The 25,747-nt window shown below is 45.3% G+C and overlaps 1 protein-coding gene across 1 annotated transcript in view; it reads right to left on the reverse strand.

Annotated features, from left to right (window-relative positions):
* Positions 1-21,993, reverse strand: part of EFNB3 (ephrin B3) — a 159,208-nt gene extending 137,215 nt beyond the window's left edge. The window contains exon 1 of the mRNA XM_073654476.1: positions 21,377-21,993. Coding sequence (XP_073510577.1) covers positions 21,377-21,495 — 119 coding nt within the window. The 5' untranslated portion in view covers positions 21,496-21,993. The remainder of the gene's footprint in view (positions 1-21,376) is intronic.
* Between the last annotated feature and the right edge of the window lie 3,754 nt (positions 21,994-25,747).

Genomic DNA, 25,747 nt, shown 5'->3' on the forward strand with positions numbered 1-25,747 from the left:
TTAAGACCATCGTGTTAAGCCCTTTAAGGCTGTTCATACATTAGAGAAATGTCTGTTAAACCCTTTAAGTCCCCCATACACATTGGAGAAAACTCAGCTAAACTCTTTAAGGCCATGTACACATTAGAGAAGTCAGTCAAACCATATGAGGCCACCATACATATTATAGAAACCTGTCCAAACCAAACCCATTCAGACTATTTTTTTCCTTTATGGCACCCATAGACATAAAAAAGGACTACCAAAACCCATTCATTACTAAAAAGTTGGCCAAACACTTCAGACCTCACATACACATTTTTAAGGCTCTGTACACCGAGAGACAAGATGGCCAAACCCTTGCAAGCCCCAAAACCCATTAGAGAACATGATTCGGTGGGACAGGCCAACTATCTAATGCGTATGGAGCCTTCCCGACTCTCCCGACAGATGATGAGAGCGTATAATGTCCCATCCTGTCATCCTTCCAGGACATAATCCACCAAAGGGGTGTGATGGCCGCTGACCCCACTCTCCAGATCATATATACGTATATGTAGCTGTATAGGGGGTCCAAATGTCCGACACTTCTGTAAGGTGTATGGCCACCTTAACACCCATGAAGAACTTGAAAGATCTTGTTGAGGGAATTTAGGTTACAGGGTCTCCATAAAGGAGATCCAACCTAAAAGTGGCCCTAACCCCCATTTTTCTGACCTAAACTGATATCTTGTATTGGGATCTTGCCTATTGCCTGACGTGCCCCATGTGGACATGTTCTGTTAGGGTGATAAGCCTCTCCCATTAGCCCCAGCAACTTTCCAGTATTGAAACTTTAGAAATGTCCATACAACATGTCCGATAATGTTAGAGCAGGACGAGTCTCAGAACATTTCTGGGCTGATTCTTACCAGAAATCTATTGGTTTAGGAAAGAAAGGCCATTTTCCTAATTGTGAGCCATGTGAAGTGTAATAATCCTTTTTTCATGGATGCCGATGGTTGTTTGCCCTTTACGCCCAGCGGGACCCCATAAACACAGGGTCACGAGGGTCGCCCATGTGGGCAAAACATTAAGTCAACAAGACAAAGTGCAAACCTGGCACGGGAAGGCTTTCTGTAACGTCTAAGAAATATTCCGGCTGTAATTGGGCAGCGTGCTGGGTCCTGAAGCGTGTCCTGTCATTTTCTGAGGGGCGATGGCGAATTATAGAATAATGTAACGCTGCGCTGATTGCCAACCGCACGGCACACAAAGGATCAGAGTGTTCGAGCCGACTTGTACAGCGGCAACTGTGTCTATCAAGGTAGATATGGATCATTTATCTACCTATAGCTACCTAATATCTTTATATAATATCTGCCTGTCCCTTCCTTCCCTCTGTCCATCCATCCTATCTCTCTATCATCTACCCATCCACCCTATCTCTCTATCATCTATCAATCTATCCATCCATCCAATCTCACTATCATCCATCTATCCATCCATCCATCCAATCTCACTATCATCCATCCATCCATCTATCCATGCATCCATCCTTTCTTCCTTCCATCCATCCATCCATCCTATCTCTCTATCATTTATCCATCCATCCTTCCTTCTTTCCTTCCATCCAATCTCTTCATCATCCATCCATCTATCTATCCATCCATCCTTTTATCCATCCATTTATCCAATCTCTTCATCATCCATTCATCTATCTATCCATCCATCCAATCTCTCCAACATAAGTCCTTCCATCCATCCTTCCATCCATCCATCCTCTCTATCATCCATCCATCCATCCATCCAATCTCTCTATCATCCGCCCTTCCATCCATCCATCTATCCTTCCATCCATCCATCTATCCATCCAATCTCTCTATCATCCGTCCATCCATCCATCCTTCCATCCATCTATTCATCCATCCAATCTCGCTATCATCCATCCATCCATCTATCCATCCATCCAATCTCTCTATCATCCGTCCATCCATCCATCCATCCATCTATTCCTCCATCCAATCTCTCTATCATCCATCTATCTATCCATCCATCCATCCAATCTCTCTATCATCCGTCCATCCATCTATCCATCCTTCAATCCATCCATCCATCTATTCATCCATCCAATCTCTCTATCATCCATCCATACATCCATACATCTATCTATCCTTCCATCCATCCAATCTCTCTATCATCCGTCCTTCCATCCATCCATCCATCTATTCATCCATCCAATCTCTCTATCATCCATTCATCCATCCATCTATCTATCCATCCATCCAATCTCTCTATCATCCATCCATCCATCCATACATTCATACATCCATCCATCTATCTATCCTTCCATCCATCGAATCTCTCTATCATCTGTCCTTCCATCCATCCATACATCCATCCATCCTTCCTTCCATCCTCTCCCTTCTGACGCCTCGGTCTTCTTTCAGGTTTTGCTGATTGTGACCCCTTTGGCTGAAATGCTTTTTTGGTGAAATACGGAAAAATCATCATTAACTGTTTCATCCAATCTTATTTATTTCACTGCAAAAAAAACCCAGGAGAATGTATTTTATCTGCTGATATCTAAGAAAAGTCTGCGGTGTGTAGCCCAGATCTGTCACATTGTGTATGTCACTGTCAGTGTACATGTCCCCGGGAGCCTCTGTCATTATATTCATGTCTATGTACATACCACGCTCTGCTCACCCCAGATGCCCAGCCTGCTCTCTACTTACCCCAAGTATCCAGCCTGCTCTCTACTTACACCAAGTATCCAGCCTGCTCTCTACTTACACCAAGTATCCAGCCTGCTCTCTACTTACACCAAGTATCCAGCCTGCTCTCTACTTACACCAAGTATCCAGCCTGCTCTCTACTTACACCAAGTATCCAGCCTGCTCTCTACTTACACCAAGTATCCAGCCTGCTCTCTACTTACCCCAAGTATCCAGCCTGCTCTCTACTTACACCAAGCATCCAGCCTGCTCTCTACTTACCCCAAGTATCCAGCCTGCTCTATACTTACCCCAAGTATCCAGCCTGCTCTCTACTTACACCAAGTATCCAGCCTGCTCTCTACTTACACCAAGTATCCAGCCTGCTCTCTACTTACCCCAAGTATCCAGCCTGCTCTCTACTTACCCCAAGTATCCAGCCTGCTCTCTACTTACACCAAGTATCCAGCCTGCTCTCTACTTACACCAAGTATCCAGCCTGCTCTCTACTTACCCCAAGTATCCAGCCTGCTCTATACTTACCCCAAGTATCCAGCCTGCTCTCTACTTACACCAAGTATCCAGCCTGCTCTCTACTTACACCAAGTATCCAGCCTGCTCTCTACTTACACCAAGTATCCAGCCTGCTCTCTACTTACACCAAGTATCCAGCCTGCTCTCTACTTACACCAAGTATCCAGCCTGCTCTATACTTACCCTAAGTATCCAGCCTGCTCTCTACTTACACCAAGTATCCAGCCTGCTCTCTACTTACCCCAAGTATCCAGCCTGCTCTATACTTACCCCAAGTATCCAGCCTGCTCTCTACTTACCCCAAGTATCCAGCCTGCTCTATACTTACCCCAAGTATCCAGCCTGCTCTCTACTTACACCAAGTATCCAGCCTGCTCTCTACTTACACCAAGTATCCAGCCTGCTCTCTACTTACACCAAGTATCCAGCCTGCTCTATACTTACCCCAAGTATCCAGCCTGCTCTATACTTACCCTAAGTATCCAGCCTGCTCTCTACTTACACCAAGTATCCAGCCTGCTCTCTACTTACCCCAAGTATCCAGCCTGCTCTCTACTTACCCCAAGTATCCAGCCTGCTCTATACTTACCCCAAGTATCCAGCCTGCTCTCTACTTACACCAAGTATCCAGCCTGCTCTCTACTTACACCAAGTATCCAGCCTGCTCTCTACTTACCCCAAGTATCCAGCCTGCTCTCTACTTACACCAAGTATCCAGCCTGCTCTCTACTTACCCCAAGTACCTAGCCTGCTCTCTACTTACACCAAGTATCCAGCCTGCTCTCTACTTACCCCAAGTATCCAGCCTGCTCTCTATTTACACCAAGTATCCAGCCTGCTCTCTACTTACACCAAGTATCCAGCCTGCTCTCTACTTACCCCAAGTACCTAGCCTGCTCTCTACTTACACCAAGTATCCAGCCTGCTCTCTACTTACCCCAAGTATCCAGCCTGCTCTCTACTTACACCAAGTATCCAGCCTGCTCTATACTTACCCCAAGTATCCAGCCTGCTCTCTACTTACACCAAGTATCCAGCCTGCTCTCTACTTACCCCAAGTACCTAGCCTGCTCTCTACTTACACCAAGTATCCAGCCTGCTCTCTACTTACCCCAAGTATCCAGCCTGCTCTCTACTTACACCAAGTATCCAGCCTGCTCTCTACTTACACCAAGTATCCAGCCTGCTCTCTACTTACCCCAAGTATCCAGCCTGCTCTCTACTTACCCCAAGTATCCAGCCTGCTCTCTACTTACACCAAGTATCCAGCCTGCTCTCTACTTACACCAAGTATCCAGCCTGCTCTCTACTTACCCCAAGTATCCAGCCTGCTCTCTACTTACACCAAGTATCCAGCCTGCTCTCTACTTACCCCAAGTATCCAGCCTGCTCTCTACTTACCCCATGTACCCAGCCTGCTCTCTACTTACCCCATGTACCCAGCCTGCTCTCTATTTACCCCAAGTATCCAGCCTGCTCTCTACTTACCCCAAGTATCCAGCCTGCTCTCTACTTACCCCAAGTATCCAGCCTGCTCTCTACTTACCCCATGTACCCAGCCTGCTCTCTACTTACCCCAAGTATCCAGCCTGCTCTCTACTTACCCCAAGTACCTAGCCTGCTCTCTACTTACCCCAAATATCCAGCCTGCTCTCTACTTACCCCAAGCACACAGCCTGCTCTCTACTTACCCCAAATATCCAGCCTGCTCTCTACTTACCCCAAGCACCTAGCCTGCTCTCTACTTACACCAAGCACCTAGCCTGCTCTCTACTTACCCCAAGTATCCAGCCTGCTCTCTACTTACCCCAAGCACCTAGCCTGCTCTCTACTTACACCAAGCACCTAGCCTGCTCTCTACTTACCCCAAGTATCCAGCCTGCTCTCTACTTACCCCAAATATCCAGCCTGCTCTCTACTTACCCCAAATATCCAGCCTGCTCTCTACTTACCCCAAGTATCCAGCCTGCTCTCTACTTACACCAAGTATCCAGCCTGCTCTCTACTTACACCAAGTATCCAGCCTGCTCTCTACTTACACCAAGCACCTAGCCTGCTCTCTACTTACCCCAAGTATCCAGCCTGCTCTCTACTTACCCCAAGTATCCAGCCTGCTCTCTACTTACACCAAGTATCCAGCCTGCTCTCTACTTACCCCAAGTATCCAGCCTGCTCTCTACTTACCCCAAGTACCTAGCCTGCTCTCTACTTACCCCAAATATCCAGACTGCTCTCTACTTACCCCAAGCACCCAGCCTGCTCTTTACTTACCCCAAATATCCAGCCTGCTCTCTACTTACCCCAAGTATCCAGCCTGCTCTCTACTTACACCAAGTATCCAGCCTGCTCTCTACTTACACCAAGTATCCAGCCTGCTCTCTACTTACCCCAAGTATCCAGCCTGCTCTATACTTACCCCAAGTATCCAGCCTGCTCTCTACTTACACCAAGTATCCAGCCTGCTCTCTACTTACACCAAGTATCCAGCCTGCTCTCTACTTACACCAAGTATCCAGCCTGCTCTCTACTTACCCCAAGTATCCAGCCTGCTCTATACTTACCCCAAGTATCCAGCCTGCTCTCTACTTACACCAAGTATCCAGCCTGCTCTTTACTTACCCCAAGTATCCAGCCTGCTCTCTACTTACACCAAGTATCCAGCCTGCTCTCTACTTACCCCAAGTATCCAGCCTGCTCTCTACTTACCCCATGTACCCAGCCTGCTCTCTACTTACCCCGTGTACCCAGCCTGCTCTCTACTTACCCCAAGTATCCAGCCTGCTCTCTACTTACCCCAAGTATCCAGCCTGCTCTATACTTACCCCAAGTATCCAGCCTGCTCTCTACTTACACCAAGTATCCAGCCTGCTCTCTACTTACCCCAAGTATCCAGCCTGCTCTCTACTTACCCCATGTACCCAGCCTGCTCTCTACTTACCCCATGTACCCAGCCTGCTCTCTACTTACCCCATGTACCCAGCCTGCTCTCTACTTACACCAAGTATCCAGCCTGCTCTCTACTTACCCCAAGTATCCAGCCTGCTCTACACTTACCCCAAGTATCCAGCCTGCTCTCTACTTACACCAAGTATCCAGCCTGCTCTCTACTTACCCCAAGTATCCAGCCTGCTCTCTACTTACACCAAGTATCCAGCCTGCTCTCTACTTACCCCAAGTATCCAGCCTGCTCTCTACTTACCCCATGTACCCAGCCTGCTCTCTACTTACCCCATGTACCCAGCCTGCTCTCTACTTACCCCAAGTATCCAGCCTGCTCTCTACTTACCCCAAGTACCTAGCCTGCTCTCTACTTACCCCAAATATCCAGCCTGCTCTCTACTTACCCCAAGCACCCAGCCTGCTCTCTACTTACCCCAAATATCCAGCCTGCTCTCTACTTACCCCAAGCACCTAGCCTGCTCTCTACTTACACCAAGCACCTAGCCTGCTCTCTACTTACCCCAAGTATCCAGCCTGCTCTCTACTTACCCCAAGTACCTAGCCTGCTCTCTACTTACCCCAAGTATCCAGCCTGCTCTCTACTTACCCCAAGCACCTAGCCTGCTCTCTACTTATACCAAGCACCTAGCCTGCTCTCTACTTACCCCAAGTATCCAGCCTGCTCTCTACTTACCCCAAATATCCAGCCTGCTCTCTACTTACCCCAAATATCCAGCCTGCTCTCTACTTACCCCAAGTATCCAGCCTGCTCTCTACTTACCCCAAGTATCCAGCCTGCTCTCTACTTACACCAAGTATCCAGCCTGCTCTCTACTTACACCAAGTATCCAGCCTGCTCTCTACTTACACCATGTATCCAGCCTGCTCTCTACTTACCCCAAGCACCTAGCCTGCTCTCTACTTACCCCAAGTATCCAGCCTGCTCTCTACTTACCCCAAGTATCCAGCCTGCTCTCTACTTACCCCAAGTATCCAGCCTGCTCTCTAATTACCCCAAGTACCTAGTCTGCTCTCTACTTACCCCAAATATCCAGCCTGCTCTCTACTTACCCCAAGCACCTAGCCTGCTCTCTACTTACCCCAAGCACCTAGCCTGTTCTCTACTTACCCCAAGTACCTAGCCTGCTCTCTACTTACCCCAAGTATCCAGCCTGCTCTCTACTTACCCCAAGTATCCAGCCTGCTCTCTACTTACACCAAGTATCCAGCCTGCTCTCTACTTACCCCAAGTACCTAGCCTGCTCTCTACTTACCCCAAATATCCAGCCTGCTCTCTACTTACCCCAAGCACCCAGCCTGCTCTCTACTTACCCCAAATATCCAGCCTGCTCTCTACTTACACCAAGTATCCAGCCTGCTCTCTACTTACACCAAGTATCCAGCCTGCTCTCTACTTACACCAAGCACCTAGCCTGCTCTCTACTTAAACCAAGTATCCAGCCTGCTCTCTACTTACCCCAAGTATCCAGCCTGCTCTCTACTTACACCAAGTATCCAGCCTGCTCTCTACTTACCCCAAGTATCCAGCCTGCTCTCTACTTACCCCAAGTACCTAGCCTGCTCTCTACTTACCCCAAATATCCAGACTGCTCTCTACTTACCCCAAGCACCCAGCCTGCTCTTTACTTACCCCAAATATCCAGCCTGCTCTCTACTTACCCCAAGTATCCAGCCTGCTCTCTACTTACACCAAGTATCCAGCCTGCTCTCTACTTACACCAAGTATCCAGCCTGCTCTCTACTTACCCCAAGTACCTAGCCTGTTCTCTACTTACCCCAAATATCCAGCCTGCTCTCTACTTACCCCAAGCACCCAGCCTGCTCTCTACTTACCCCAAATATCCAGCCTGCTCTCTACTTACCCCAAGCACCTAGCCTGCTCTCTACTTACCCCAAGCACCTAGCCTGTTCTCTACTTACCCCAAGTACCTAGCCTGCTCTCTACTTACCCCAAGTATCCAGCCTGCTCTCTACTTACCCCAAGTATCCAGCCTGCTCTCTACTTACACCAAATATCCAGCCTGCTCTCTACTTACACCATGTACCCAATCTGCTCTCTACTTACACCATGTACCCAATCTGCTCTCTACTTACCCCAAGTACCCAATCTGTCTCTACTTACACCATGTACCCAATCTGCTCTCTACTTACACCATGTACCCAATCTGCTCTCTACTTACCCTAAGCACCTAGCCTGCTCTCTACTTACCCCAAGTATCCAGCCTGCTCTCTACTTACACCAAGTACCCAATCTGCTCTCTACTTACACCAAGTACCCAATCTGCTCTCTACTTACACCAAGTATCCAGCCTGCTCTCTACTTACACCAAGTACCCAATCTGCTCTCTACTTACACCAAGTACCCAATCTGCTCTCTACTTACACCAAGTACCCAATCTGCTCTCTACTTACGCCAAGTACCCAATCTGCTCTCTACTTACGCCAAGTACCCAGCCTGCTCTCTACTTACGCCAAGTACCCAGCCTGCTCTCTACTTACACCATGTACCCAATCAGCTCTCTACTTACCCCAAGTACCCAGCCTGCTCTCTACTTACTCCAAGTACCCAATCTGCTCTCTACTTACCCCAAGTATCCAGCCTGATCTCTACTTACACCATGTACCCAATCTGCTCTTTACTTACCCCAAGTACCCAGCCTGCTCTCTACTTACTCCAAGTACCCAATCTGCTTTCTACTTACCCCAAGTACCCAACCTGCTCTCTACTTACTTCATGTACCCAATCTGCTCTCTACTTACCCCCAGTACCATGCCTGCTCTCTACTTACTCCAAGTACCCAATCTGCTCTCTACTTACCCCAAGTACCCAGCCTGCTCTCTACTTACTCCAAGTACCCAATCTGCTCTCTACTTACCCCAAGTACCCAGCCTGCTCTCAACTTACTTCATGTACCCAATCTGCTCTCTACTTACCCCCAGTACCATGCCTGCTCTCTATTTACTCCAAGTACCCAATCTGCTCTCTACTTACCCCAAGTACCCAGCCTGCTCTCTACTTACCCCAAGTACCCAATCCGCTCTCTACTTACCCCAAGAATCCAGCCTGCTCTCTACTTACTCCAAGTACCCAATCTGCTGTCTACTTATCCCAAGTATCCAGCCTGATCTCTACTTACACCATGTACCCAATCTGCTCTCTACTTACCCCAAGTATCCAGTCTGCTCTCTATTTACCCCAAGTACCAAGCCTGCTCTCTACTTACCCCAAGTACCAAGCCAGCTTTCTACTTACCCCAAGCACCTAGCCGGCTCTCTACTTACCCCAAGTACCAAGCCTGCTCTCTACTTACCCCAAGTACCAAGCCTGCTCTCTACTTACACCAAGTATCCAGCCTGCTCTCTACTTACCCCAAGTATCCAGCCTGCTCTCTATTTACCCCAGGTACCCAGTCTGCTTTCTACTTACCTAACTTCCTAGTCTCCAGGCATGTCATCTAGATATTATCTATGACTATGCTTCTCTCTCCTGTCCAACATTTTTGTCCCTGTCTATTTGTTGTGCTTAGAATCATGAAATATCCTCTTTACATTTCCTCTCTTTCTCTTGCTGGTTAGCTCTGCGCTCCCTTTTACCCGGCCTGCAGGCATTATATTACAAATTACCTTGCCTGCCACTTTAACTTTCCAGTTCTCCTGACTACAAACTCATTCCTTCTCCTGCCTGGAAGTTCTGTTTACACATCTCTACAGATTTCCTGCTGGCGCGCGGTATTTCTCATGTTACCTTCCCTGATTGTGCTCTCTACTTCTTGGTGCCTGTCCACTTCTGGGCGCTCTAATTCCCCAGTTCATCCTTAGCACTTCACTATACTCCCCATGTTGGCTTTCCTGCGATCTCTATTTACCCCCTTAACTTTTCACTGTATTTCCCCAATTCCCGCCCTTCGTTCTCTATTTCCCAGTTCCTCTGTCTGTACAAAATACCTCTCCAGTTCCCCTGTCTGCGCGCTCTATTTCTCCAGATCCCTTCCTGTGCGCTCTATTTTGCAAGTTTCGTTGCCTGTTCACTCTATTTGCCCAGTTATCTTGCCTGTGTGGTCTGTTTCCCCAGTTCCCTTACCTGTACTCTCTATTTTCCCAGTTCCCTTACCTGTACTCTCTATTTCCCCAGTTCCCTTACCTGTACTCTCTATTTCCCCAGGTCTCTTGTCTGTACTCTCTATTTCCTTGTTCCCTTACCTGTGCTCTCAATTTTCCCAATTCTCTTGCCTATACTCTCCATTTCCTTGTTCCCTTACCTATACTCTCTATTTCTCCAGCTCTCTTGCCTGTGAGCTCTATTTACACGTTTCCCTTGCCTGTGTGCTCTATTTACACCTTTCCCTTGCCTGTGTGCTCTATTTACACGTTTCCCTTGCCTGTGTGCTCTATTTACACCTTTCCCTTGCCTGTGTGCTCTATTTACATTTTTCCCTTGCCTGTGCGCTCTATTTACACTTTTCCCTTGCCTGTGCGCTCTATTTACACTCTTCCCTTGCCTGTGCGCTTTATTTACACTCTTCCCTTGCCTGTGCGCTCTATTTACACTTTTCCCTTGCCTGTGCGCTCTATTTACACTCTTCCCTTGCCTGTGCGCTTTATTTACACTCTTCCCTTGCCTGTGCGCTCTATTTACACTTTTCCCTTGCCTGTGCGCTCTATTTACACTTTTCCCTTGCCTGTGCGCTCTATTTACACTCTTCCCTTGCCTGTGCGCTTTATTTACACTCTTCCCTTGCCTGTGCGCTCTATTTACACTTTTCCCTTGCCTGTGCGCTCTATTTACACTTTTCCTTTGCCTGTGCGCCCTATTTACACTTTTCCTTTGCCTGTGCGCTCTATTTACACTTTTCCCTTGCCTGTGCACTCTATTTACACTTTTCCTTTGCCTGTGCACTCTATTTACACTTTTTCCTTGCCTGTGCGCTCTATTTACACTTTTCCTTTGCCTGTGCGCTCTATTTACACTCTTCCCTTGCCTGTGCGCTCTATTTACACTTTTCCCTTGCCTGTGCACTCTATTTACACTTTTCCTTTGCCTGTGCACTCTATTTACACGTTTCCCTTGCCTGTGCGCTCTATTTACATTTTTCCCTTGCCTGTGCGCTCTATTTACACTCTTCCCTTGCCTGTGCGCTCTATTTACACTTTTCCCTTGCCTGTGCGCTCTATTTACACTCTTCCCTTGCCTGTGCGCTTTATTTACACTCTTCCCTTGCCTGTGCGCTCTATTTACACTTTTCCTTTGCCTGTGCGCCCTATTTACACTTTTCCTTTGCCTGTGCGCTCTATTTACACTTTTCCCTTGCCTGTGCACTCTATTTACACTTTTCCTTTGCCTGTGCACTCTATTTACACTTTTTCCTTGCCTGTGCACTCTATTTACACTTTTCCTTTGCCTGTGCGCTCTATTTACACTTTTCCCTTGCCTGTGCACTCTATTTACACTTTCCTTTGCCTGTGCGCTCTATTTACACTTTTCCCTTTCCTGTGCGCTCTATTTACACTTTTCCCTTGCCTGTGTGCTCTATTTACACTTTTCCCTTGCCTGTGCGCTCTATTTACACTTTTTCCTTGCCTGTGCGCTCTATTTACACTTTTCCCTTGCTTGTGCGCTCTATTTACACTTTTTCCTTGCCTGTGCGCTCTATTTACACTTTTCCCTTGCCTGTGCGCTCTATTTACACTTTTTCTTTGCCTGTGTGCTCTATTTACACTTTTCCCTTGCCTGTGCGCTCTATTTACACTTTTCCTTTGCCTGTGCGCTCTATTTACACTTTTTCTTTGCCTGTGCGCTCTATTTACACTTTTCCCTTGCCTGTGCGCTCTATTTACACTTTTTCTTTGCCTGTGCGCTCTATTTACACTTTTCCCTTGCCTGTGCGCTCTATTTACACTTTTTCTTTGCCTGTGCGCTCTATTTACACTTTTTCCTTGCCTGTGCGCTCTATTTACACTTTTTCTTTGCCTGTGCGCTCTATTTACACTTTTTCCCTTGCCTGTGCGCTCTATTTGCACTTTTCCCTTGCTTGTGCGATCTATTTACACTTTTTCCCTTGCCTGTGCGCTCTATTTACACTTTTTCCTTGCCTGTGCGCTCTATTTACACTTTTCCCTTGCCTGTGCGCTCTATTTACACTTTTTCCTTGCCTGTGCGCTCTATTTACACTTTTTCTTTGCCTGTGCGCTCTATTTACACTTTTTCCCTTGCCTGTGCGCTCTATTTGCACTTTTCCCTTGCCTGTGCGCTCTATTTACACTTTTTCCCTTGCCTGTGCGCTCTATGTACACTTTTCCCTTGCCTGTGCGCTCTATTTACACTTTTTCTTTGCCTGTGCGCTCTATTTACACTTTTTTCCTTGCCTGTGCGCTCTATTTACACTTTTTCTTTGCCTGTGCGCTCTATTTACACTTTTCCCTTGCCTGTGCGCTCTATTTACACTTTTCCCTTGCCTGTGCGCTCTATTTACACTTTTTCCTTGCCTGTGTGCTCTATTTACACTTTTTCCTTGCCTGTGCGCTCTATTTACACTTTTTCTTTGCCTGTGTGCTCTATTTACACTTTTTCCTTGCCTGTGCGCTCTATTTACACTTTTCCTTTGCCTGTGCGCTCTATTTACACTTTTTTCCTTGCCTGTGCGCTCTATTTACACTTTTTCTTTGCCTGTGCACTCTATTTACACTTTTCCCTTGCCTGTGCGCTCTATTTACACTTTTTTCCTTGCCTGTGTGCTCTATTTACACTTTTTCTTTGCCTGTGCGCTCTATTTACACTTTTTCTTTGCCTGTGCGCTCTATTTACACTTTTCCCTTGCCTGTGCACTCTATTTACACTTTTCCCTTGCCTGTGCACTCTATTTACACTTTTCCCTTGCCTGTGCGCTCTATTTACACTTTTTCTTTGCCTGTGCGCTCTATTTACACTTTTCCCTTGCCTGTGCGCTCTATTTACACTTTTCCCTTGCCTGTGCACTCTATTTACACTTTTTCTTTGCCTGTGCACTCTATTTACACTTTTCCCTTGCCTGTGCGCTCTATTTACACTTTTTCTTTGCCTGTGCGCTCTATTTACACTTTTTCTTTGCCTGTGCGCTCTATTTACACTTTTTCTTTGCCTGTGCGCTCTATTTACACTTTTCCCTTGCCTGTGCGCTCTATTTACACTTTTTCCTTGCCTGTGCGCTCTATTTACACTTTTCCCTTGCCTGTGCACTCTATTTACACTTTTTCTTTGCCTGTGCACTCTATTTACACTTTTCCCTTGCCTGTGCGCTCTATTTACACTTTTTCTTTGCCTGTGCGCTCTATTTACACTTTTTCTTTGCCTGTGCGCTCTATTTACACTTTTTCTTTGCCTGTGCGCTCTATTTACACTTTTCCCTTGCCTGTGCGCTCTATTTACACTTTTCCCTTGCCTGTGCGCTCTATTTACACTTTTCCCTTGCCTGTGCGCTCTATTTACACTTTTCCCTTGCCTTTGCACTCTATTTACACTTTTTCTTTGCCTGTGCACTCTATTTACACTTTTCCCTTGCCTGTGCGCTCTATTTACACTTTTTCTTTGCCTGTGCGCTCTATTTACACTTTTTCTTTGCCTGTGCGCTCTATTTACACTTTTTCTTTGCCTGTGCGCTCTATTTACACTTTTCCCTTGCCTGTGCGCTCTATTTACACTTTTCCCTTGCCTGTGCGCTCTATTTACACTTTTCCCTTGCCTGTGCACTCTATTTACACTTTTTCTTTGCCTGTGCACTCTATTTACACTTTTCCCTTGCCTGTGAGCTCTATTTACACTTTTTCTTTGCCTGTGCGCTCTATTTACACTTTTTCTTTGCGTGTGCGCTCTATTTACACTTTTCCCTTGCCTGTTCGCTCTATTTACACTTTTTCTTTGCCTGTGCGCTCTATTTACACTTTTTCTTTGCCTGTGCACTCTATTTACACTTTTTCTTTGCCTGTGTGCTCTATTTACACTTTTCCCTTGCCTGTGCGCTCTATTTACACTTTTTCTTTGCCTGTGCGCTCTATTTACACTTTTTCCTTGCCTGTGCGCTCTATTTACACTTTTGCATTGCCTGTGCACTCTATTTACACTTTTCCTTTGCCTGTGCGCTCTATTTACACTTTTTCTTTGCCTGTGCGCTCTATTTACACTTTTTCCTTGCCTGTGCGCTCTATTTACACTTTTGCATTGCCTGTGCGCTCTATTTACACTTTTTCCTTGCCTGTGCGCTCTATTTACACTTTTTCTTTGCCTGTGCGCTCTATTTACACTTTTACCTTGCCTGTGCGCTCTATTTACACTTTTCCCTTGCCTGTGCGCTCTATTTACACTTTTTCTTTGCCTGTGCGCTCTATTTACACTTTTACCTTGCCTGTGCGCTCTATTTACACTTTTCCATTGCCTGTGCGCTCTATTTACACTTTTTCTTTGCCTGTGCGCTCTATTTACACTTTTTCCTTGCCTGTGCGCTCTATTTACACTTTTGCATTGCCAGTGCGCTCTATTTACACTTTTTCCTTGCCTGTGCGCTCTATTTACACTTTTTCCTTGCCTGTGCGCTCTATTTACACTTTTTCCTTGCCTGTGCTCTCTATTTACACTTTTCCCTTGCCTGTGCGCTCTATTTACACCTTTCCCTTGCCTGTGCGCTCTATTTACACTTTTTCCTTGCCTGTGCGCTCTATTTACACTTTTCCCTTGCCTGTGCGCTCTATTTACACTTTTTCTTTGCCTGTGCGCTCTATTTACACTTTTTCTTTGCCTGTGCGCTCTATTTACACTTTTTCTTTGCCTGTGAGCTTATTTACACTTTTTCTTTGCCTGTGCGCTCTATTTACACTTTTTCTTTGCCTGTGCGCTCTATTTACACTTTTTCTTTGCCTGTGCGCTCTATTTACACTTTTTCTTTGCCTGTGCGCTCTATTTACACTTTTCCCTTGCCTGTGCACTCTATTTACACTTTTTCTTTGCCTGTGCGCTCTATTTACACTTTTCCCTTGCCTGTGCGCTCTATTTACACTTTTTCTTTGCCTGTGCGCTCTATTTACACTTTTTCCTTGCCTGTGCGCTCTATTTACACTTTTGCATTGCCTGTGCGCTCTATTTACACTTTTCCCTTGCCTGTGCGCTCTATTTACACTTTTCCTTTGCCTGTGCGCTCTATTTACACTTTTTCTTTGCCTGTGCGCTCTATTTACACTTTTTCTTTGCCTGTGCGCTCTATTTACACTTTTTCTTTGCCTGTGCGCTCTATTTACACTTTTTCCTTGCCTGTGCGCTCTATTTACACTTTTTCTTTGCCTGTGCGCTCTATTTACACTTTTTCTTTGCCTGTGCGCTCTATTTACACTTTTTCTTTGCCTGTGCGCTCTATTTACACTTTTTCTTTGCCTGTGCGCTCTATTTACACTTTTTCCTTGCCTGTGCGCTCTATTTACACTTTTTCTTTGCCTGTGCGCTCTATTTACACTTTTTCTTTGCCTGTGCGCTCTATTTACACTTTTTCCCTTGCCTGTGCGCTCTATTTACACTTTTTCCCTTGCCTGTGCGCTCTATTTACACTTTTCCCTTGCCTGTGCGCTCTATTTACACTTTTCCCTTGCCTGTGCGCTCTATTTACACTTTTTCCCTTGCCTGTGCGCTCTATTTACACTTTTTCTTTGCCTGTGCGCTCTATTTACACTTTTTCTTTGCCTGTGCGCTCTATTTACACTTTTTCTTTGCCTGTGCGCTCTATTTACACTTTTCCCTTGCCTGTGCGCTCTATTTACACTTTTTCCTTGCCTGTGCGCTCTATTTACACTTTTTCCTTGCCTGTGCGCTCTATTTACACTTTTTCATTGCCTGTGCGCTCTATTTACACTTTTTCATTGCCTGTGCGCTCTATTTACACTTTTTCTTTGCCTGTGCGCTCTATTTACACTTTTTCTTTGCCTGTGCGCTCTATTTACACTTTTTCTTTGCCTGTGCGCTCTATTTACACTTTTTCATTGCCTGTGCGCTCTATTTACACTTTTTCTTTGCCTGTGCGCTCTATTTACACTTTTTCTTTGCCTGTGCGCTCTATTTACACTTTTTCTTTGCCTGTGCGCTCTATTTACACTTTTTCATTGCCTGTGCGCTCTATTTACACTTTTCCTTTGCCTGTGCGCTCTATTTACACTTTTCCCTTGCCTGTGCGCTCTATTTACACTTTTCCTTTGCCTGTGCGCTCTATTTACACTTTTCCCTTGCCTGTGCGCTCTATTTACACTTTTCCTTTGCCTGTGCGCTCTATTTACACTTTTCCCTTGCCTGTGCGCTCTATTTACACTTTTTCTTTGCCTGTGCGCTCTATTTACACTTTTCCTTTGCCTGTGTGCTCTATTTACACTTTTCCTTTGCCTGTGCGCTCTATTTACACTTTTCCTTTGCCTGTGCGCTCTATTTACACTTTTCCCTTGCCTGTGCGCTCTATTTACACTTTTCCCTTGCCTGTGCGCTCTATTTACACTTTTCCTTTGCCTGTGCGCTCTATTTACACTTTTTCTTTGCCTGTGCGCTCTATTTACACTTTTCCTTTGCCTGTGCGCTCTATTTACACTTTTCCCTTGCCTGTGCGCTCTATTTACACTTTTCCCTTGCCTGTGCGCTCTATTTACACTTTTCCTTTGCCTGTGCGCTCTATTTACACTTTTTCTTTGCCTGTGCGCTCTATTTACACTTTTTCTTTGCCTGTGCGCTCTATTTACACTTTTTCTTTGCCTGTGCGCTCTACACTTTTTCTTTGCCTGTGCGCTCTATTTACACTTTTCCCTTGCCTGTGCGCTCTATTTACACTTTTTCTCTTGCCTGTGCGCTCTATTTACACTTTTTCTTTGCCTGTGCGCTCTATTTACACTTTTCCCTTGCCTGTGCGCTCTATTTACACTTTTCCTTTGCCTGTGCGCTCTATTTACACTTTTTCTTTGCCTGTGAGCTCTATTTACACTTTTTCTTTGCCTGTGCGCTCTATTTACACTTTTTCCCTTGCCTGTGCGCTCTATTTACACTTTTTCTTTGCCTGTGCGCTCTATTTACACTTTTTCTTTGCCTGTGCGCTCTATTTACACTTTTTCTTTGCCTGTGCGCCCTATTTGCACTTTTCCCTTGCCTGTGCGCTCTATTTACACTTTTTCCCTTGCCTGTGCGCTCTATTTACACTTTTTCTTTGCCTGTGCGCTCTATTTACACTTTTTCTTTGCCTGTGCGCTCTATTTACACTTTTTCTTTGCCTGTGCGCTCTATTTACACTTTTTCTTTGCCTGTGCGCTCTATTTACACTTTTTCTTTGCCTGTGCGCTCTATTTACACTTTTCCCTTGCCTGTGCGCTCTATTTACACTTTTTCTCTTGCCTGTGCGCTCTATTTACACTTTTTCTTTGCCTGTGCGCTCTATTTACACTTTTTCTTTGCCTGTGCGCTCTATTTACACTTTTCCCTTGCCTGTGCGCTCTATTTACACTTTTTCTTTGCCTGTGAGCTCTATTTACACTTTTTCTTTGCCTGTGCGCTCTATTTACACTTTTTCCCTTGCCTGTGCGCTCTATTTACACTTTTTCTTTGCCTGTGCGCTCTATTTACACTTTTCCTTTGCCTGTGCGCTCTATTTACACTTTTCCCTTGCCTGTGTGCTCTATTTACACTTTTCCCTTGCCTGTGCGCTCTATTTACACTTTTCCTTTGCCTGTGCGCTCTATTTACACTTTTCCTTTGCCTGTGCGCTCTATTTACACTTTTTCTTTGCCTGTGCGCTCTATTTACACTTTTTCTTTGCCTGTGCGCTCTATTTACACTTTTTCTTTGCCTGTGCGCTCTATTTACACTTTTTCTTTGCCTGTGCGCTCTATTTACACTTTTCCCTTGCCTGTGCGCTCTATTCACACTTTTTCTCTTGCCTGTGCGCTCTATTTACACTTTTTCTTTGCCTGTGCGCTCTATTTACACTTTTTCTTTGCCTGTGCGCTCTATTTACACTTTTCCCTTGCCTGTGCGCTCTATTTACACTTTTTCTTTGCCTGTGAGCTCTATTTACACTTTTTCTTTGCCTGTGCGCTCTATTTACACTTTTTCCCTTGCCTGTGCGCTCTATTTACACTTTTTCTTTGCCTGTGCGCTCTATTTACACTTTTTCTTTGCCTGTGCGCCCTATTTGCACTTTTCCCTTGCCTGTGCGCTCTATTTACACTTTTTCCCTTGCCTGTGCGCTCTATTTACACTTTTTCTTTGCCTGTGCGCTCTATTTACACTTTTTCTTTGCCTGTGCGCTCTATTTACACTTTTTCTTTGCCTGTGCGCTCTATTTACACTTTTTCTTTGCCTGTGCGCTCTATTTACACTTTTCCCTTGCCTGTGCGCTCTATTTACACTTTTTCTCTTGCCTGTGCGCTCTATTTACACTTTTTCTTTGCCTGTGCGCTCTATTTACACTTTTCCCTTGCCTGTGCGCTCTATTTACACTTTTTCTTTGCCTGTGAGCTCTATTTACACTTTTTCTTTGCCTGTGCGCTCTATTTACACTTTTTCCCTTGCCTGTGCGCTCTATTTACACTTTTTCTTTGCCTGTGCGCTCTATTTACACTTTTTCTTTGCCTGTGCGCTCTATTTACACTTTTTCTTTGCCTGTGCGCCCTATTTGCACTTTTCCCTTGCCTGTGCGCTCTATTTACACTTTTTCTTTGCCTGTGCGCTCTATTTGCACTTTTTATTTGCCTGTGCGCTCTATTTACACTTTTTCTTTGCCTGTGCGCTCTATTTACACTTTTTCTTTGCCTGTGCGCTCTATTTACACTTTTTCTTTGCCTGTGCGCTCTATTTACACTTTTTCTTTGCCTGTGTGCTCTATTTACACTTTTTCTTTGCCTGTGCGCTCTATTTGCACTTTTTCTTTGCCTGTGCGCTCTATTTACACTTTTTCTTTGCCTGTGCGCTCTATTTGCACTTTTTCTTTGCCTGTGCGCTCTATTTACACTTTTTCTTTGCCTGTGCGCTCTATTTACACTTTTTCTTTGCCTGTGCGCTCTATTTACACTTTTTCTTTGCCTGTGCGCTCTATTTACACTTTTTCTTTGCCTGTGCGCTCTATTTACACTTTTCCCTTGCCTGTGCGCTCTATTTACACTTTTTCTTTGCCTGTGCGCTCTATTTACACTTTTTCTTTGCCTGTGCGCTCTATTTACACTTTTTCTTTGCCTGTGCGCTCTATTTGCACTTTTCCCTTGCCTCTATCTACCAAGGTTTCCTGTCCTGTGCTCCCTATTTAATCAGGTCCTTTTTTCTCTTCACTCTCATTTCCCAGTTCTCTTAGCAGTGAGTCTCCAGATCTTCTACCTTTCCTCTCCGCTCGCCCGGTTCCCCTCTCACACCCCCCACCTTTCCATATTTGAGCCTCATTTACTATGTTATTCCATTCGGCTGTGAGATAATTGCTGCTTCGTGTCTGTGAATCGGCCATGAGACTATACAATGTCTGATCTGCTGTCACTATGTGTAAGGATCATACGAGTCGGTCTTGTTAGTGTACCTGCCAGTCTGTAGCCCTCGGCCATTGTCCGCAGATCTATGGTTCCTTCCAATCCTTGTCCAGGCTTTACACATGGGGCCCCTTAAACCTATATCTGTGGGGCCCCTATGGAGCGGATACATATAACCACCATACATATGACTGATTCCATATCTATACCACCATCACGTGATGGAGTGACGTTGACTGACTTCATCTCTTTCGGCCTCCCCTCTTACACGCAAAGGATGGGTATGACCCAGGTAAATGCCCACCTCGCCCCTCCAACCCCGGCTTATAGATTCATGTAAACACAGATGTTTCCAATACCATAACTATAACACATCGTACCTCCATCTTACGTCCTGAGTGCATGTTCTATAAACACAGCCATCTGCAAAAAAAGCGAACGAGTCAGAAGCACATCCCCCCCCCCGACGCGCATCGCACCGGCCGATTGCAAGCTCTTTGTTCCACTCCGCCATGACTTGGGGCTCAGCATCGGTCTGGTTTGGACAGAGGATGCTCATCTGCTAAGGCTCAGGATGCAAGGTCTGTATAGCCCGCAGGCTGGTAACTATTGGTTTAGCCCCAGGGTCTTACGCTTATACTCCCTGTGAGTCATCCTGCGCCTTTCGATGGCTAAATCCTGCGTATTAAAAAAAAAAGGAAAAAAACGCAAAACAAAGGTGATGTCAGAAATGCATCATCAGCTACTGAAAAAGGAGAGGAAGGTAAACACAGGCAGGTTGGTAAGTCAAAAATTGTAGAATGTGGCACACGAGGGGTTACCGGATCCCCAGTAATAGCCCTGGAGTTATAATGGTAGAGCAGAGTTCAATGGAAAAACATAAAAAAAACATCCAAAAATGGAGAAAGAACCAAAAACAACACAAACTGATGCTGTTTTGTAAGGCCAAGGCGAACCCTAAAGCTGCGATTAAGGGCTAAAAGGGCCCCAAAATCAGATGGGAACACATTACTTAAATATACATATTGACATTTATATGTATTTTTTCTTTTTGTAGGCAGAAATTGTGCAAAAATTTCCCAAAATTTTCAAAAAAAAAAATAAAAAATCTCGAATAATCCATACAACAGTTTTTTCTTCCCTGGAAACTTGGGTGCGTCTTATCTCCACAGCGGGTCTATTAGGGGCGAATATTAATTTGCCACCTCTACCCCTGCACATAAATATTAATACGGCGTTACCTTCTCCAAACACAGTAACACGAAAATGTTGCCGGGGTTAATGAATATTTAATATCACTCCCAAAATCATACGGTAACATTTGACCACTGAGTGCAAGGTTAAAAAAAAAAAACAACAAAAAAAAAAGATACATTGTTTTTCAAATTTGACAAATTTAGAGAACTTTTAGACTGGAGAATGAGTAAAATGGAAATAAAAACAATAGAGATACGCAAAATAAAAAGGATAAATTAATAAGGGATGTGAAGAATATTCACGTGGATGCGAGTGCTGTAAGGGTTAACGCCATTAGAATGCGCAAGAAATAGATACAATGTATCAAGAATTCAAATATTAACTGCCAGCATTGTAGCATTCTAACACCTGGAACTTTCTGAAAGCTCCAATCTCAAAAACAGTGCGAATGACAGAAGCGGGGGGCTGTAAAGAGAGGTCTAGGGTTAAGCGGAGCCCCCCGAATTCCCACTAACCTTTTGTTGGAGCTATTCCAGTAGATGGGATCCAGGCTCAAGGCTGAAATAATCCAAAAATTCCAGAGGGTGATCAGCATCCTTATGTACAGAGCGGAGAGGAACTCTCGTAAAAACATGGTTGGGGAGAGAGAGAGGGGGGTGCTCTTTGTTCACCCTGAAATCCTGCGATTTTGGTTAAAATGCAAGCGGTGCTGGTGGGGATAGAAGGGGGGATGCCGAAGGAGGCAGCAGGGGAAGAGTCCGGGCGTCTTCGTTGGGTCTGGTGGGGTTTTAACGATGTGGGATAAAGTTTAGGATAGAAAGTTTTGCCATATTGGCAGGAGGATGGTGGAGTAGGGTTTAGGGTGTTTGGCCCATTTTGAGGGGATGAGGGTCATTTTGAGCAGTGTCGGTGGGGGAGGGGTGAAGGCATGGATGATGGGAGCGAGGGGTTTTGTCTCTGGCTCCTTGGATCCCCCCTCTCTCTGTGAGTGTGTGGATGAGTGAGCGAGCAAGTAGGGTCTTTCTCCAAGGAAAGGAGCAGGCTGCTGGAATAAATCCCTTGCACAGAAGAATAGGAAGGTGGAGAGAAGAGGAGGAGAGGCTGATGAATGCAAGGAGGGGAGAAGAGGAGGAATGGTGGAGAGCAGCAGAGGGAGGGGAGGTGTGGGGGGAGGAGGGAGGGACAGCAGCCACACTCATATCCAGGCTTAGTGTGCACCCAGACACACACAATGTACACCCAGCCACAGCCGGGCACCCATGGGCGCCAACGTGCCCCCAACAGCCTGGATTGACAGCCGAGACCTGTTTGAAGTCAGATATTTCGGAATAATCGTCTTTACAAATTTTTACACTTCACCCTAAAATTTCCCCCCCCCCCAAAAAAAATTGACCCAATGTGTTAACCGAAAGCCCCCTCTAAAAACCCAACCCCCGGCGTCCATTAGTAGACCGGCGGCATCTGTTATAGGGATTTTTTTTGATATTTAGGACCATGAGGCGTGAAAACTTTAACAGAATTGGGTCTGTATGGTCATTCCGGAACCTGGGAAAACTATATGGACCCACGAGGAAGCCATATTGGTTGCCACCTCTATTCCTTTAGGGTCTAGACATATGGGTTGGTAGGATGGACCACATCCTAATACCACATGTAAGAACCAAGGATCTGTAGGGTCCAGGTCTGGGTCTGGGCCGCCATTTTTCTCTCCCACCCCCCAAATACAGCCTGGAAATCCCATATTTTGAGGCACTATTTATCAGTGCAATTTCCCTTTAAGAGTAAGGAACGGTCCACAGGTTAACCCTGCCCCCAGACCCCTCCCCCTTGTGCTTCTTAAAGGAACCTTCCCCATTATTCATGAGGTCAATCTAATTTAATCAGAGGTTGATATTTTACGCAAAAACAAACTCACTGGATAGAAAGAGGAAACCAAATCCCAGAATACCTGACGAGACGCAGTTCCATTAACGAGCAGAATTTGGTGCGACATTTCTGCGCGCGGCACTAAAGGCTTCCTGATTCTACAAAATAAAATTAAAAAAAATGAACGTGTCCTCTAAATATTAGTCACTGCCCCTGATGGGTCACAGGTCACAGTGGAGCTCACTGATGATATTCTTAACTTCTCAAGACAAGGTGGAGTTCTCCTTTAAATTACTTGGTCCTGTCATCTTAAAGGCACAGGCTCCACTTGTTACTAAATCTTTGTAATATTCTCATTACCAGAATACTTATAGGAGAACTCAAGAAGATCGTGCCCCAAATACCCCCTGTACGTAAGTCATTACCATCACCCGAAAAATGAAAAACCGACATGTGGACGCGACAGTGACGAGCGGAGGAACCAGACTTTTGGCAGCTGGCGAAGAGTTGTCTAATTAGCATAATGTAACACTGAAGACGCGTTCCAGACCAGATGGAGCGTAAAGTTATTATAGAAGGCACGTCAGCAAATATGTTACATGGGGGCCGGCTGCCAGGACGCAGAAAGCACGAGCGTTACACAGACAGCGCTCAGGGCGATATAACATAGGCATCTAATCGTATATAGTGATATGGCGCAGGCTGCTATAACCTGAGCATCTAATCGTATATAGTGATATGGCGCAGGCTGCTATAACCTGAGCATCTAATCGTATATAGGGATATGGAACAGGCTGCTATAACCTGAGCATCTAATCGTATATAATGATATGGAGCAGGCTGCTATAACCTGAGCATCTAATCGTATATAGTGATATGACTCAGGCTGCTATAACTTGAGCATCTAATCGTATATAGGGATATGGAGCAGGCTGCTATAACCTGAGCATCTAATCGTATATAGGGATATGGAGCAGGCTGCTATAACCTGAGCATCTAATCGTATATAGGGATATGGAGCAGGCTGCTATAACCTGAGCATCTACTCGTATATAGTGCAATGGAGCAGGCTGCTATAACCTGAGCATCTAATCGTATATAGGGATATGGAACAGGCTGCTATAACCTGAGCATCTAATCGTATATAATGATATGGAGCAGGCTGCTATAACCTGAGCATCTAATCGTATATAGTGATATGACTCAGGCTGCTATAACTTGAGCATCTAATCGTATATAGGGATATGGAGCAGGCTGCTATAACCTGAGCATCTAATCGTATATAGGGATATGGAGCAGGCTGCTATAACCTGAGCATCTACTCGTATATAGTGCAATGGAGCAGGCTGCTATAACCTGAGCATCTAATTGTATATAATGATATGGAGCAGGCTGCTATAACCTGAGCATCTAATCGTATATAGTGATATGGAGCAGGCTGCTATAACCTGGGCATCTAATCGTATATAGGGATATGAAGCAGGCTGCTATAACCTGAGCATCTAATCGGATATAGTGATATGGAGCAGGCTGCTATAACCTGGGCATCTAATCGTATATAGTGATATGGAGCAGGCTGCTATAACCTGAGCATCTAATCGTATATAGGGATATGGAGCAGGCTGCTATAACCTGAGCATCTAATCGTATATAGGGATATGGAGCAGGCTGCTATAACCTGGGCATCTAATCGTATATAGGGATATGGAGCAGGCTGCTATAACCTGAGCATCTAATCGTATATAGTGATATGGAGCAGGCTGCTATAACCTGGGCATCTAATCGTATATAGTGATATGGAGCAGGCTGCTATAACCTGAGCATCTAATCGTATATAGGGATATGGAGCAGGCTGCTATAACCTGAGCATCTAATCGTATATAGGGATATGGAGCAGGCTGCTATAACCTGAGCATCTACTCGTATATAGTGCAATGGAGCAGGCTGCTATAACCTGAGCATCTAATCGTATATAGTGATATGGAGCAGGCTGCTATAACCTGAGCATCTAATCGTATATAGTGATATGGAGCAGGCTGCTATAACCTGGGCATCTAATCGTATATAGGGATATGGAGCAGGCTGCTATAACCTGAGCATCTAATCGTATATAGTGATATGGAGCAGGCTGCTATAACCTGGGCATCTAATCGTATATAGTGATATGGAGCAGGCTGCTATAACCTGAGCATCTAATCGTATATAGGGATATGGAGCAGGCTGCTATAACCTGAGCATCTAATCGTATATAGGGATATGGAGCAGGCTGCTATAACCTGAGCATCTACTCGTATATAGTGCAATGGAGCAGGCTGCTATAACCTGAGCATCTAATCGTATATAGTGATATGGAGCAGGCTGCTATAACCTGAGCATCTACTCGTATATAGTGCAATGGAGCAGGCTGCTATAACCTGAGCATCTAATCGTATATAGTGATATGGAGCAGGCTGCTATAACCTGGGCATCTAATCGTATATAGGGATATGGAGCAGGCTGCTATAACCTGAGCATCTAATCGTATATAGTGATATGGAGCAGGCTGCTATAACCTGAGCATCTAATCGTACATAGGGATATGGAGCAGGCTGCTATAACCTGGGCATCTACTCGTATATAGTGATATGGAGCAGGCTGCTATAACCTGAGCATCTACTCGTATATAGTGCAATGGAGCAGGCTGCTATAACCTAAGCATCTAATCGTATATAGTGATATGGAGCAGGCTGCTATAACCTGGGCATCTAATCGTATATAGGGATATGGAGCAGGCTGCTATAACCTGAGCATCTAATCGTATATAGTGATATGGAGCAGGCTGCTATAACCTGAGCATCTAATCGTTTATAGTGATATGGCGCAGGCTGCTATAACCTGAGCATCTAATCGTATATAGGGATATGGAGCAGGCTGCTATAACCTGAGCATCTAATCGTATATAGTGATATGGAGCAGGCTGCTATAACCTGAGCATCTAATCGTATATAGTGATATGACTCAGGCTGCTATAACTTGAGCAT

Source organism: Phyllobates terribilis, unplaced genomic scaffold, assembly GCF_046119375.1.
Source record: "Phyllobates terribilis strain yellow unplaced genomic scaffold, ASM4611937v1 Scaffold_11__3_contigs__length_659146591, whole genome shotgun sequence".
NCBI lineage: Eukaryota > Metazoa > Chordata > Amphibia > Anura > Dendrobatidae > Phyllobates > Phyllobates terribilis.